Source organism: Muscardinus avellanarius (assembly GCF_963383645.1).
Source record: "Muscardinus avellanarius genome assembly, chromosome: 1".
In the NCBI taxonomy this organism is placed as follows: domain Eukaryota; kingdom Metazoa; phylum Chordata; class Mammalia; order Rodentia; family Gliridae; genus Muscardinus; species Muscardinus avellanarius.
The window spans coordinates 54,803,654-54,818,841 of record NC_137786.1 but is presented as its reverse complement, the minus strand read 5'-3'; the positions used below and the strand labels follow the sequence as shown (position 1 = coordinate 54,818,841).

At 40.6% G+C, this 15,188-nt stretch overlaps 1 protein-coding gene across 1 annotated transcript in view; it reads right to left on the bottom strand.

Moving 5' to 3' along the window:
• NLN (neurolysin) overlaps positions 1 to 15,188 on the bottom strand; it is a gene marked incomplete at both ends in the record, with an annotated part of 99,716 nt that overhangs the window by 46,864 nt on the left and 37,664 nt on the right. Inside the window, 2 exons of the mRNA XM_080719525.1 lie at positions 7,937 to 8,085; positions 13,049 to 13,308. Coding sequence (XP_080575651.1) covers positions 7,937 to 8,085; positions 13,049 to 13,308 — 409 coding nt within the window. The remainder of the gene's footprint in view (positions 1 to 7,936; positions 8,086 to 13,048; positions 13,309 to 15,188) is intronic.

Sequence of the window (15,188 nt, the reverse complement as noted above, 5' to 3'; positions counted from 1 at the left end):
ATTCTCTCTTATTATTTCTTCTATTTAGTCAACACATTACTTACTTCAGAGGTTCTGAAACATGGCTACAAATTAATTGACACTTCTAAGACTGAGATGTGGTATCCCTTAAACCTGGGCATATCACAGTGACTGGTCATCTGTGTTATTTTTCCATCATGGTGAGAAAAATATCTGATATAACAAACTTGTAAGACAGAAAGGTTTCTTTTGGCTCATGGCTTCAGAGGTTTCCGTCCATGGTCGGTTGGCCCTGTGGCAAAGCAGCCTACCATGGGGGGCAGTATACATTGGGGCAAAGCTGCTCACCAACTGGTGGCCAGGAGCTGAGAGAGGCAAGAAGGACCAGGTCCCGATATCCCCTTCTAGGGCACTCCCAATGACCTAGCTTGTTCCACTAGGTCCCACCTCCAAGAGTCTACCACTTCTCAATATTGCCGCAGGCTTGGGACCATGTCTTTAATACTGGAATCTGGGAGACATTCAAGACCCAAACTATAGCATTACCCAATACAGTAGGTAGTGGGGGAGAAGTGATGCCCTGTGACTTCCGAGACGGGCTACCACATGCACAGCAGGTTCTGTGCGGGCTCCTGGGTTACTCGTGTGGAGCCCCGAGTCTCCAGAAGCAAGTCCTGCCACCTCACGCTGCCATGCTGCAAGGAAGACCCGATTAACCCATATAAAGAGATTACACAGAGCCGTCCTGTGCAATGGGCTGAAATGTGTCCTTCCTAAATTCATTTGTTGGAGTTCTAAATTCCCAGTGTGATTCTATTTGGAGGTAGGTTTTGGGAGGTAATTTAGGTTAAATGAGGTCAAAAGATGGGATCTTAATCTGAAAGAACTGTTGGTCTTTTAACAAAAGAGTAGCTATTCATCCCAGTCCCCCCAGGCATGTTCTGAGGAAAAGGGCTGTCTGCTAGCCAGACACAGAGCTCTCATCAAAACTCGGTCATCTGGCACTTGCCTGTAAGGCTTTCTACTTCTAGAACTGTGAAAAAATAAATTTCTGTTGTTTAAGCCACTCGGTCTATGATATTTTTATTATGACAACCTAAGCTGACCAAGATACACTGACCCTACACAGAGAGAGATACCTGGTCAGATCCTATCCCCTTCAACCTAGTCACCAGTGCCTGAAACTACACGTGAGATCTCAAGCCAGAACTTCCCAAAAGGTTCCTCCCGAATCCCTGATCCACAAGAAACTCTGAGAAAAGAGAAAGAGAGAGAAAAAGATCATTGCTGTTTCTGGCCACTAAGTTGTATTGTAACATGTTATATAACAATGGATGCCCAAAATTTTCACTGGGCACAAATCTGTACAAAGAATTGTGAAACTATGTTTCACAGTTCTATTTATTAATCTTAAGTGGAAAATGGCATTTTATGTCAATTTGGATAATATTATATTTGATTACTGTTGATGTTGGTGGCATCTTGGGAATTCAGTATTATTCCGAGTACCCGCATGTTAGTTGAGCATGACTGAAATTTCTGGCTTTGTGTTAATTTAAGTTCTTATTTATTCAGCTTAAGAAAGGCTTTATGTACTTTGTCATGGTTGCCCTATCTTGCTTATAGCATTAGTAGAGAAAAATAAATATAGACTATTTGGATATTGTCGAATTGTCCTTTAGAAATGGATGGGATGAGATTTGCCACTTATTAAAGTGTCTAACCCTACCAAAAAACTGACATAATAATTCTAGATTTTAAAAAATATTGACTAACTAAATAAATATAACTACTTGTTAAAGAAAATCTTTAAAAGTAACTAAAGTCACATATCGGGTTTCAATTTGAAAACAAACATAATAATATTTCTTTTTCTCTTCTTTATCTTTTCTTTGTGGTACTGAGGATTGAACCTAAGGGAATTCTACCAATGAGCCACACCCCCAGCCTTTTTTTTTTTTTTTTTTTTTTTTGGTGGTGGTACTGGGGTTCCTGGAAGCCCTTCTACCTCCAGGCTATACTCCCAGACCTATTTTATATTTTTATTTGGAAACAGGGTCTCTTAAGCCAGTGTGGCTGGCTTCGAACCTGTGTGATCCTCCTGTCTCCGCCTCCCAAGCGCGGGGATTACAAGCGTGTGCCACCACGTCCAGCCCCCCAGCCCTTTTTATTTTTTATTCTGAAATAGTCTCATGAAGTTGCTGAGGTTGGCCTGGAACAAAAGATCCTCCTGTCTCAGCCTCCCAAGTACTGACATTATATGCATGTACCACCAAACACAGCTAATATTTATTATTCTGATATAGACTTAACAGACATTGTAGATGACCCTAAAAATGTTCACATAAAGCCAGGCATGGTGCACGCTTGTAATCCCCGTGCTTGGGAGGCTGAAACAGGAGGATCACACAGGTTTGAAGCCAGCCTCAGCTATTTAGTGAGGCTCTTAGCAACTTAGTGAGACCCTATTTCCAAATAAAATATAAAAAATAGGTCTGGGTATATAGCCTGGAGGTAGACAGACTCTGGGTACCACCCCCAGTACCACACACACAAAAAACGTTCACATAATAATCCACATGTATAAGAGTAACTGTTCCCTTGGAAAGAGGAAAAAATATGTATCAAATCTGAAACTACCTTAAATTGTTACAATAAAGTCCTAGAATGAACCAGCTCCTCCCAAAACATAAATCTGAACACACTGATGTCTATCAGGTCTCCAGGGTGTGCCAGTCTACTCTACAGGTGGCAATCTGCCCCCAAATTTAGTGAGAACAATCCCAAATATATATAAAATGTAAAAGTATGGCAATAAAATAGAAAATGACAAACCTTTCTGATCCTGACAATATTCATAAGCATCAGAGAAGGTGAAAAATAACATAAACATCATTCCAAAGACGAACTTATAAGTCATGACTGGGAACAAGAGTGTAGAGCACTTGGCTAGTATACATGTGGTGGGGGAGGGGAGGGAGGGGACAAAGATATGTAGCTACAAATAAAATTCGATTAGTTGGAAATGAAATAAAGCTAGGAGAATATAAAGGTCAAGATGCAAATTATACAGAATAATGTTATTCTATATAAGAACATTCTTGTTATTATTAAAAGAAAAAAGAGAATAATTTAGCTAATAAGTAATATCATAAAGTAATTTTCACTTAGATTAACTATAATGAACCATATTGATGATTATCAAGTACAGGGTAAAAATGGTTGTCTGAAATAAAAAACCAGTAAGTACATCTTACATATTTATTTTATTTTGTTTTTTGTTTTTGGTGGTACTGGGGTTCCTGGAAGCCCGTCTACCTCCGGGCTACACTCCCAGACCTATTTTATAGATTTTTATCTCGAAACAGGGTCTCTTAAGACAGCGCGTGTGTCTGGCTTCGAACCTGCGCGATCCTCCTGTCTCTGCCTCCCAAGCGCAGGGATTAGAAGCATTTGCCACCACGCCCGGCCACCTTACATATTTAAATATTAAAATCTTGGTTAAAGTTGAGTACAGGCTCATGCCTGTAGTCCTAGTACTTGAGAGACCAAGATGGGAGGATCGTAGGTTCATTAGCCTTGCCAACTTAGGGAGGCTCTCAGCAACCTAGTGAGACCCTGTTTCCAAATAGAAAATAAAATTGGCTGGTGAGTATTGGTTATATATTCTACAATAAACTGAAAATTAAAAAGCAGTTTTATTAACAGGTATCATTTTAACTTTGTCAATTATTTTGTAGTTTTGCAGAAAGAAACATGCATTATAAAACAAACAGTGTAGAACTGTAAAACATAAATTATCTTCCAAACAAATTGCTGAGGTGTCAGGAAAATAAGGACTTAAAAAAAGACATGATGAAAATGCTAGGAGGCAAAACCACACCAGCAACAAAACCATCAAAAGCACTCAAAACAGACCCACCTGGGATGCTCATTATCCTTAACTTCTGTGAGTCCTGAGAAAGAGAAGGATCACAGAACAGCCCTGGCATGCAGTGTCGAGAGCATGTATTATGATCCAAGCCACAGGATGCTTATAGACAACTCAATTCCACTTGCTTCTATGGTCTAAGATAAAACTTGTAATATTTTGAGAATTCAAAGAGATTTTTATATTGAACTGTCAAGTTCATGATAATTTAAAAAATCTTAAAATTTACAGATGTGCACTCTTCTACATTTGGTCTTTAATTTTTTTTTTTTTTTCAGTACTGGGGATTGAACCCAAGGGCATTCCATCCCAAGCTATACTCCTAGCCCTATTTTTTATTCTTTATTTTGAAACAGGGTCTCACTAAATTGCAAAGAGCCTCACTAAGTAGCTGAGGCTGGCTAAGAACCTGCGATCCTCCTGTCTCAGCTCCTAAGTACCGGGATTACAAGCATGCACTAACACTCCTGACTCTTGTTTTTTTTTTTTTTTTTTTTCTTTACGGTACTGGGAATGGAACTCAGGGGCATTCGACCTCCAAGCTACACCACTAGCCCTAGTTTTTAGTCTTTATTTTGTTTTTTTGTTTTTGTTTTTGTTTTTTTTATTTTTATTTTTTATTTTATTTATTTATTTTTATTTATTTATTTATTTTTATTGGTGCACTATATTCATACATCATAGTGGGATACAAACTTTTGTAAACATACATGCACACAACGCCCAGTCAGCCCCCACCCGATCCCCACCCCATTCTCTCCCCATCCCTCCCTCCCATGCTTGGCTTAGTGGTTGACATCTAGTATTATAGCAATTTATCCAAAATTAAAAATGATAATCTCACATAACAGTTTCATTTGTCTGATACCAAGCTTTTGATGACTTAAAGATAACATTTCAATATTTCTTTTTGCTTGCTTTCTTACCAGAGAATATTTTTTTTCTATTTTTTTAGGTGAAACTATCATATATTTATATATTTATTTTTCAGAAAAAAAAATCTATCCTAATATGGAAAATGGACTCTAGATACCCAAAACGATCTTGAAAAAGAACAAAGCTAGAAGATATATATTTTCTGATTTCAAACCATATAAAGCTACAATAATTGAAACAGTGTAGTACTATTCTAAAGGCAGATATATAAACCATTGGAGTTAAATAAAAGCCTAGACCTAAATTCTTCCCTATATTGTCAAGTTATTTTTGACAAGGTTTCCACGAACATTTGGTGGTGGAAATAATAATATTTTAACTAAATATTGTTGAAACATAATAATTACATGGAAAAGAATAAAGTTGGACCCTTACCTAATCCCATATACAAATATTAACTCAAAATAGATACAAGACCTAAATATAAATCTTAAGACTATAAACTTTTAGGAGAAAATCTGGGTCATAAAACCTCACAACATTGAAATTGGCAGTGATTTCTTGGATATGATTTCAATGGCACAGGCAACAGAAGAGTATACAAACTCCCTAAAAAATAAAAAAAAATATTGTATATCCAAAGACAATGTAAACAGAGTTAACAGTTATTAATAGAATGGGATAAAATATTTCCAAATGCTATATCTGAAGGTATATTAATATTCCAACTAGAAATTCTAAAAATTAACAACAATAAAGGCAAACAATACCATTTAGAGATAGGTAAAAGACTAACATAAATAATGAATCTCCACAGATAACCAATCTTAGTTGTCTGTTGGATGGAAACTCTTGTTTCTCTGGTTCTGGTGTGTGTTACCTATTTCTTCTTTGTAGTTAATCTCTTTGAGTATTTTCTCTAGTGCTGGTTTTTTTTTTTTTTTTTTTTTTGGTGGTACTGGGGTTCCTGGAAGCCCTTCTACCTCCGGGCTACACTCCCATACCTATTTATACATTTTTACTTGGAAACAGGGTCTCCTAAGCCAGCGCGCGCGGCTGGCTTCGAACCTGCGCGATCCTCCTGTCTCTGCCTCCCAAGCGCGGGGATTACAAGCATGCGCCACCACACCAGGCTCTAGTGCTGGTTTTGAAGACATAAATTCCTTCAGTTTCTGTTTGTCATGGAAGCTTCTTATTTTTCCATCTAATTTGATAGAAAGTTTTGCTGGGTAGGAAATTTTTGGCTGGAAGTTGTTTTCTTTCAGAGTTTGGAATATGTTCCTCCAAGCCCTTCTGGCTCTCATGACTTGGTTTGGGAAGTCTGGAGTGATTCTAATTGGTTTGCCTCTGAATGTCACTTGGCCCTTTGTTTTTGTTCCCTTTAAGATTCTCTGCTTGGCTTCCACATTGGTCATTTTGACAATTATGTGGCGTGGGGATCCTCTTCTCCGATCCTGTCTAAAGGGAGTTCTATAAGTTTCCTGGACCTGTGTATCGACCTTTTGCTCTATGTTTGGAAAATTTTCTGCTATTACTTTCTTGAAGAGATTGTTGATCCCTTTGGTTTCACTTTCTTTTCCCTCCTCTATTCCAATTATTCTTAGGTTAGCTCTCTTAAAATGGGCCCATATTTCTTCAATATCAGATTCCTGCTGTCAGATATTTTTTCCTAGATTAGAAACTATGCGTTCATTTTTGGAATGATCATCTTCTAAGAGCAAGATTCTGTTCTCCATGTGGTCAAATCGGTTGTTTGTGCTTTGAATTGAGGCCTTTACTTCATTAATTGCATCCTTTATCTCTTTTTGGCTCTCTCTGAGTTCTTTTCGAAGCACCTCTATTATTTCTACAGTTATTTTCCTGATTTGATCTTCTAGAAATCTCTGATTTTCTGTTTTGTCGGGTTCTGATGTTGTGGGGTTGTGGGCATTCATTATTCCAGTGTTATTCCTCTTTCCCATGATTTCGGGAGTTTGTGCCTTCTCTGGGTTCTTCCCTTGGGTCACTATGACTTCACTTAAGGTGTTCTGGATCTCGAGTCAGTAGTATCTCAGACCCCACTACTCCTTTACTGGGTTGTATCACAGAGTCTCCGACCCAGAGAGTCGATAGAGGCTGCTTTAGACTGTGGGGGGTGCCAGGTTGCACGTTCTCCTATGGTGTGATATCTCTGCCACCGCCCCTCCCCCACTAGGTCAAGTCCCAGGGAGTACAGTACTGGGATTTCTCCTCTGTGGCCCGCAATTTGACTCACTGTTCTTGAGTATGTAGATGTAGCTGTACTGGATTCGGTGAATTCTCTGCTGCTGCCGCCGGTGGCAATATGGCGCCGCTGCTACGCCCTCGGCCGTGAGGCTGGCGTAATTCTTCTTGGTTTTGATTTCCACTCTGAATCCCTGCAGCGTGTGCTGAGCTCAGCCACTGGGAGCTTTAGATTTTACCTGCGGTGAGAAATCCCGCCTGGCTGTTCCGCAGCGGCTCACCTCGGCTTGCTGTAGCCGTCCGGTGAATTTGCCGCTGCCGCCGGCAGTATGGCTCTGCTGCCGCGTCCTCGGACGTGAGGCCGGTGTATCTCCTCTGTGGCTCTGAGCTCTGTTCTCAGTCCGCTATCTCTCTGGAGCCTGGTGATTTTTTTGTTTCTCTGGTGATGGTGTTTTCTGGCTATGAAAGGCGCTGATTTTGTGGTAATGGAGATTAGTTGTTTGCGGGGCTCTTAAGCCCCGCTTTTCTTGGTCGCCATCTTCCCGGAAGTCGTAGTTTTTTAGTCTTTATTTTGAAACAGGATCTCACTAAGTTGCAGACAGCCTCCCTAAGTAGCTGAGGCTGTCCGTAAATCGTGATTCTCTTGTCTCAGCCTCCTAAATGCTGGGATTACAAGTATGCACCACCACGCCCGGCTTTTTGGTCTTTAATTTTAAGTGAATGGAATTAGAGATTCATATAAGCTTAAGTGAATAATACATTGTACAATACTATGAAATGTCCTTATAATCATTAGAAACGAAATCTAGGAAAATTCAAATACTATTTATTTATGGTGGCAAGAGGAATCAAACCAGGGTCTTCTGCATGCAAAGCTCTTGCTCTACTGCTAATCTGCACATTCAGCCAAAGTATATGCTTTTGTTTTAGATATTTTCTCCTTCTAAAGGGAGTTATACCATTTACCTGTAAATGCACAATTCTTTGAAATATATCTTCTCTCATGCTCATCTCAATATCAAAACGCGAAAGCCTTTTGTCTGCTTCTGTGCTTGCTGCTCGTACATCTTTGTCAGAGGACACGTGCTGAGGAAAGTCCAGCATGGTTCTTTCCACTGGGGAGGGGGGGGAGAGCAAGGGAGAGAGGGAGAGAGATGAATACTGCAGGACTTGTCCAGTCAATATCAAAATAGTACAACACCTAGATGAGTGAGTGTGCTGGTGGAGACTGCTCGGTCTGCAGCGGTTCCTAAGGCAATCAAGAGACAGCAACAAGGCCGGGCTCGGCTGCTCTACGTGGCATTATGAACAACAAGGATGTGCACTGAGCGCTTTCCAAAGTATGTGGAGAGTATAACTTATGAACTTGAAATGTATCAAGATTAAGAAAATTCCTATTTGAGGTATCTTATCATCTGGGAAGGAGATAACAGGATACATAAAAAGAATAAGTGAGAGGCTGGGCCTGGTGGCGCACGCTTGTAATCCCCGCGCTTGGGAGGCGGAGACAGGAGGATCGCGCTGGTTCCAAACCAGCCGCACTGGCTTAAGAGACCCTGTTTCCAAATAAAAAATATATAAACTAGGTCTGGGAGTGTAGCCCGGAGGTAGAAGGACTTCCAGGAACCCCAGTACCACCAAAAAAAAAAAAAAAAAAAAAAAAAGAATAAGGGAGGACAGAGCCTGCTGTTGCAAATGGACGGGGTACTAACATGGAGGCAGCAGCTGTCGAGGGCAGGGCAGGAGGTGCCATGGAGAAGGTGGGACGTAGAGGAAGAGGGGTCAGGACGGGTTTGGAAAGCAGTGACTGCAAGCCAGGGGCCTGGCAGAGAAAAGGGTGTTCAAGAAACAGCAGATTAATTTGACACAATGGGGTTTGTTCAGAAGAGAACTTTTACTTTTTAAACCATGGTCTCCTTAGAAAAACTAACTGGAGTTATGGACTTTACCTTAAATGCACACATCATGTAAACAAATATCCCATAGAGTTTCAGAGGATATTTAGAAATCTACGTGGACACATGCAATAGGCAGCTGGCCACTGGAGACACCCTCATTCCTACTAAGTGGAGAAGGTAATTCGGTCCGCTCTAATGCTCAAGCATTAAAGTTGGTTGTTGGGTTTTTTAATATATTTATGTTCCCACTTTAATCAATTTATTTTTGTAGTGCACGGATTGAACCCAAGGGCATTCTACCTCCAAGCTACACTCCCAGCCCTATTTTTAAATTTTTTATTTGTATATAGAATCTAAGTTGCAGAGGGCCTCACTAAGTAGTTGAGGCTTGGCATAAACCCATGGTCCTCCTGTCTCAGCCTCCCAAACACTGGAATTACAAGCACGCACCACCACGTCCAGCTCATGTTCTCACTTTAATTGGGCAAAAATCTCTGCTATCAATGAAATAATCAATACTATAGAACAAAAATGAGTAGGGTTTATAATAATGACTGTGGCTACACTGTGACAATTAGTGTATTTTAATTTTTATTATTGATTTTTGGTACTGGGGATTGTATCCAGGAGCACACTATCTTGGAGATACACCCTCAGGCCTTTTTATTTATTTATTCTGAAACAGGGTCTCACTAAGTTGCTGAGGGTCTTGTCAAATTGCTGAGGCTGGCCTCAAATCTGTGATCCTCTTGTCTTAGCCTCTCAAGTATTAAGATTACAGGTATGAGCCACCATGCTCAGCTTAACATATAACTGTATGTGTGTTGGTTAAGAGGAAAATAAAATCAAAGATTTGAAATTTGAAATAGACAGCACTTGTTTAAGTGATATAGTTAATAGCTGCGATTTTTGCTTATTTCAAAAACTACCTAAAAAAGATATTAAGAAGGAGTCCAAATTTCTTAAGAACTTAAATGAACAACATAAAATGCAGGAGCCTAAAGCTGGAAACATATTCTAAAACAAACAATTGTGCTGAAAACCATTTCCTTCCTTCCTTTGCCACAAAAACCTGGAACCAGACTCTGCTCTCCCTGCCAAGCTATAAACAATGGTGGTGCCCAGTACCTGGCACAGACCAACAAGGTCTAAACAGCTACTGCAGGGGGCGGATGAACTCTCAGGACACACTCAGATAAGAGAGGTTAGATTTTAAAAATCACCCCCAAACTGAAAAATGTCAATGATTCATTTTCAAAGACAGCACTCTGAGCGTGCGTGGTGCCGGGTCTGCAGCCAGGGCCTCATGCATGCAGAGTGAGTGCTGAGCTACAGCCACAGCCTCCCAGAAGACAAACTTGTCAAGAGCAAGAACCAATACAGGAGCCTTAAAGTACATTTAAAAGTTTTATTATTGAGGATAAAACAAAGTTTGAAATAATAATAATTTTTTTTTGGTACTGGGGATTGGACCCAGAGGTATTTTACCTCCAAGTTATACCCCTAGCCCTTTTTATTTTTTAGTATTGAAACAGGATCTTGTTTATTGCTGAGGCTGGCCTCAAACCTGTGATCCTCCTGTCTCAGCCTCCCAAGTACTGGGATAATATGCATGTGTCACCATGTCCAGCTAAAGTGATTATCTTGAAAAGCTTTTTGTTTCCTTGCTAATTTTTTTTTTTTTTTTTTTTTTGGGTGGTACTGGGGTTCCTGGAAACCCTTCTACCTCTGGGCTACACTCCCAGACTTATTTTATATTTTTTTATTTGGAAACAGGGTCTTCTTAAGCCAGGCTTCAAACCTGCGCGATCCTCCGTCTCCGCCTCCCAAGCGCGGGGATTACAAGCGTGCGCCCCGAGCTGATTTTTACATCAGTCAATTGCATTAGTTAGTAGCCAACACACCATGCTGGCATTCGTGCCTGAAGAAGAGGTGAGCACCTGAACCAAGGGCAAGCCACACACTAAGGCACACCTGCACTGGCCGGGGGAAGCCCTGCCGACTGGGACCACCTCCACCCCTGCAACCTGACGGAGACCAACCAGGTCCTTTCATTCAGGAGTTTTAGCTCAGGATTTGTAAGATGATGATGGTTACTTTTATGTGTTAACACGAAGGGTGTTTTTTGATGAAATAACATGTAAATCAGTGAACTTGGAGTAAAGCAGACTGCCCTCCATAAAGTGGGTAGCCTCACCCAATAATCAGCTGAGAGCCTGATTATAACAAAAAGATCCATCTCCTCAAGAAAGGGGGGTTCTCCAACAGACTGCCTTCAGATTCCCTAGGTCCTGGGCCCACTGCAGATTCTAGACTTGCTATCTTCCAACATAATGGGAGCCAATGCTCTATAAAAAGTGTGTGTGTGTGTGTGTGTGTGTGTGTGTGTGTGTGCATGCACACACACGTGCATCTTCCTCTCTCTCCACACACAAAAAGCATACCCCCATACACACCCAATTGGTTCTATTTCTCAGGAGAACACTGACTAATATAACTATTATTAAAATTTGTTAGGCAGGTACCAGTGATGCACACCTATAATCCAGTACAGGTTTAATGTGTGGCATTTAGCAAGACCATCTCTCAAAATAAAATGTAAAATAGGGCGGGGGTGTATCTTACAGGTAGAATGCCCCTGGGTTCAATCTCCAGTCACACACAAAAATAAGTAAGTGAATAATGAATATGAATGAATGAATGAATGAATGAATGAATAACAAAGGGCTGGGGTGTTGCTCAGTGGTAGAACAACCTTGGTCCAATCCCTAGTATCCCTCATACATGTAAATACACAAAGTGTTTATTCTCTCCATGTTCTCATTTTGTCTTTTTTCTGTGGTATTGAGGATCGAACCTAGAAACATTCCACCTCTGAGCTACCAGCCCTTTTGATTTATTTTTTTTAAACAGGGTCTTGCTGGGTTGCTGAGAGTCTTACTGCTTGCTGAGACCATCCTAGAACCTGCAATCTTCCTGTCTCAGCCTCCTAAGTTCAGGAGTGTACCATCACTCCAAGCTGACAGAATAGGCTTTTCTTTCTTCTTCTCTCTCTCTCTCTCTTTGTGTGTGTGTGTGTGTGTGTGTGTGTGTGTGTGTGTGTGTGCGTGCGCGCAGTGCTGAGACTTGAACCTTGGCCTCATTTGCATCAGGAAAGCACTTGACCACTGAGCTACATCTTCAGCTCCAGGTTTTTTTTGTGTGTGTCTCCTTCTCCTGTGTCCCTGAATACTGCCTCTAATGATGAGTTTACTGGCCATATAGTGCTATAGAAGATGGATGTTTCATAATTTATGTAGACATCAAATTTTGAAATAAACTCACAATTCTATTGCTTTACATTTAGGGGTTCTTTTTTATATAAGAGCATTTTTTTATGAGTACCTATTTATACAAGAATTTTGCCTGTATTTCAATATTTCCTTAGGAGAACTTCCTAGTTGTGAATTACTGGGATAAGGTATGAACTTCTTCTTTTTTTTTCTTTTTTGGTGGTACTGGGGTTCCTGGAAACCTTTCTACCTCCGGGCTACACTCCCAGACCTATCTGACCTATTTTCATATATTTTTTTTATTTGGAAATGGTCTCTTAAGCCAGTGAGGCTGGCTTTGAACCTGCACGGTCCTCCTGTCCCTGCTCCCAAGCGCAAGGATTACAAGCATGTGCCACCACGCCCGGCCATCCACTTCTTAAAAGCTGTGACATATATTAGCCAGATGTGGTGGTGCGTGCTTGTAATCCCAGCATTTGGGAGGCTGAGACAGGGGGATCACGGTTCGTGGACAGCCTCAGCTACTTAGTGAGGTCCTCTGCAACTCAATGAGACCCTGTTTCAAAATAAAAACTAAAAAATAGGGCTGGGTGTGTAGCTCAGAGGTAGAATGCCCCTGGGTTCCATCCCCAGTACCGCAAAAAAAAAAAAAAAAAAAAAAAAGTTTTGACATATATTGTCAAAATGCTGTCCAGAAAACTGTGTAATAAGAGTGTACATTTTATAGTACCTTTGCCAATGTAATAAAATTTATAAATCTTAGGCAATTTAACTCTAACAGATAATCAACCATTATACAAAAACCAGTCCCTTACAAAACAGCAACCACAGACTGTCAAGCCAGAAAGCAAAAATAGTTGTAGATGTTCACAAAAATAAATATTGATGCACGTGTGCGTCCTACCCACCTATGTACTTCACTTCCACGTCTGCCAGCACCTGTAAACAGTTCTCGTAAGTTACTTCCTCCACGCTGAGCATTCCGACAGCATCGTACGCCTGCTTGGTCTGCGCAATGAGCTCCTCAGTTCTCGTTTTAATTTGCTCTGGTGACAGATCCCATCTCAAGACATTTCTGCCCATTGCAGTGCAGGAAGACACTGTCTGAAAGGGCGATGCCACGTTGCTTCCCAATGTCATTCTGAGCAAAATCCTGGAACTGCCAACTCTAGAGAGAATCAGAAAAAGAAGAGAAGATAGCGATTTTTGCTGGTCAAGACACAAATGTGTATTATAAAGTAAACTAAAAAAATTAAAACAGCAGATTCTCTCAGGTGAACACATATACACAAAACTAAATGTCCTTGTATTTTTTATTTTTTGTGCACATATTTTTAATGGAATTCATATAATAAATTGTTTACATAACAAAATCATATAACAATAATTTCAAGTTATTTGTGGAAAATAATTCCTGGTAGAACTATTATGTTATTGTAAAAGATAAAGGAAGTTGGGCATGGTGGCAACATGCCTATAATCCCTGTACCTAGGAGGCTGAGACAGGAGGATCATAGGTTCAAAGCCAGCCTCAGCAATTCAGCAAGGCCTTTGGCAACATAGTGAGGCCCTGTTTCAAATTCAGATTAAAATAGGGCTGGGGGTGTAGCTCAGAGGTAGAATGCCCCTGGGTTCAATCTCTAGTAAAACACACACACACACACACACACACACACACACACACACACACAAGGACAGTCTCAGCACCCTAGCATGACCCTGTTCAAAATAAAAAGGGTTTAAGTTATAGCTTGGAGGTAAAATTCCCTTGGGTTTAATCCCCAGTACCCCTTGCCCACACACACATCATTGCTTAAACAAATATTTAAACAAACAAACAAAACAAAACAAACAAACAAAAACTTGTTAAGAATAATGATACTGAGCCCCGGGCATGGTGGCGCACGCTTATAATCCCAGCATTAGGGAGGCTGAGACCTGGAGGATCACGGTTCGCAGACAGCCTCAGCTACTTAGTGAAGCCCTCTGCAACTCAGTGAGACCCAGTTTCAAAATAAATAATAAAAAATAGGGCAGGGGGTATAGCTCAGAGGTCGAATGTCCCTGGGTTCCATCCCCAGACCCGCAAAAAAAAAAGAATACAGGCATGGTGGTGCACTGTAATCCCCGCGCTTGGGAGGCTGAGATAGGAGGACTGCACAGATTTGAAGCCAGCCTCAGCTACTTAGTGAGGCTGTCAGGAACTTAGTGAGACCCTGTTTTCAAATAAACTATAAAAATAGGTCTGGGAGTATAGCCCAGAGGTAGAAAGCCCCTGAGTTCCACCCCCAGTATCATAGGAAAAAGAAAAAAAAAGAATAATGATACTAGGTGTGGAGGCACATACCTATAGTCTTAGCAACTTAGGAAGTTGAGGCAGGAGAATGGCAAGTTTGAGGTCAGTCTGGGCAATTTAGTGAGGCCCTATCTCAAAATAAAAATAAAAAGGGTTAGGGATGTAGCTCAGTGGTAGATTACCTCTGGGTCCCATCACCTGTACTAAAAAAGAAAAAAAAAAAAAAGAATAACACCAATACTTTATTTCCTTAAAACATTCAACTAATATTGATGCTGATTGTGTGTGTGTGTTATATAGCTCTCTCCCCTCACTTCTTTACCTCTACAAACCCCCTGTATTTTTATGACATATTTTATAAAATATTTTATTTATTAGCTACCACTTACGTAGTATGCATAGTGTGCTGTTCAAACCATTTTCCATAGTCATTTGCTCAGTCCTTCAACAACCCCAAGAGGTTCAGACTATGGTCATTGTCATTTTAGAGAAAATTAAAACCTGGAGAAGGTAACTCAAGACCACATAGCTGGTTTTATGCTGGGAGCTCAGATTAAACACCAGGCAGAGTGGATCCAGAACCAGCACTCTCAACCACTGTGCTAAACTTCATCCCTTACCTTGCAAGACCTAAAATCAACCCGATCAGGGAAGAAGGGCATTGCTCCCTCCTAACAGATGAAGTAACTGAGGCTCACAGAGAATAAAAGTGACTTTTTTTTTGTACTTAGGACTGAACCCAGGGACATTCA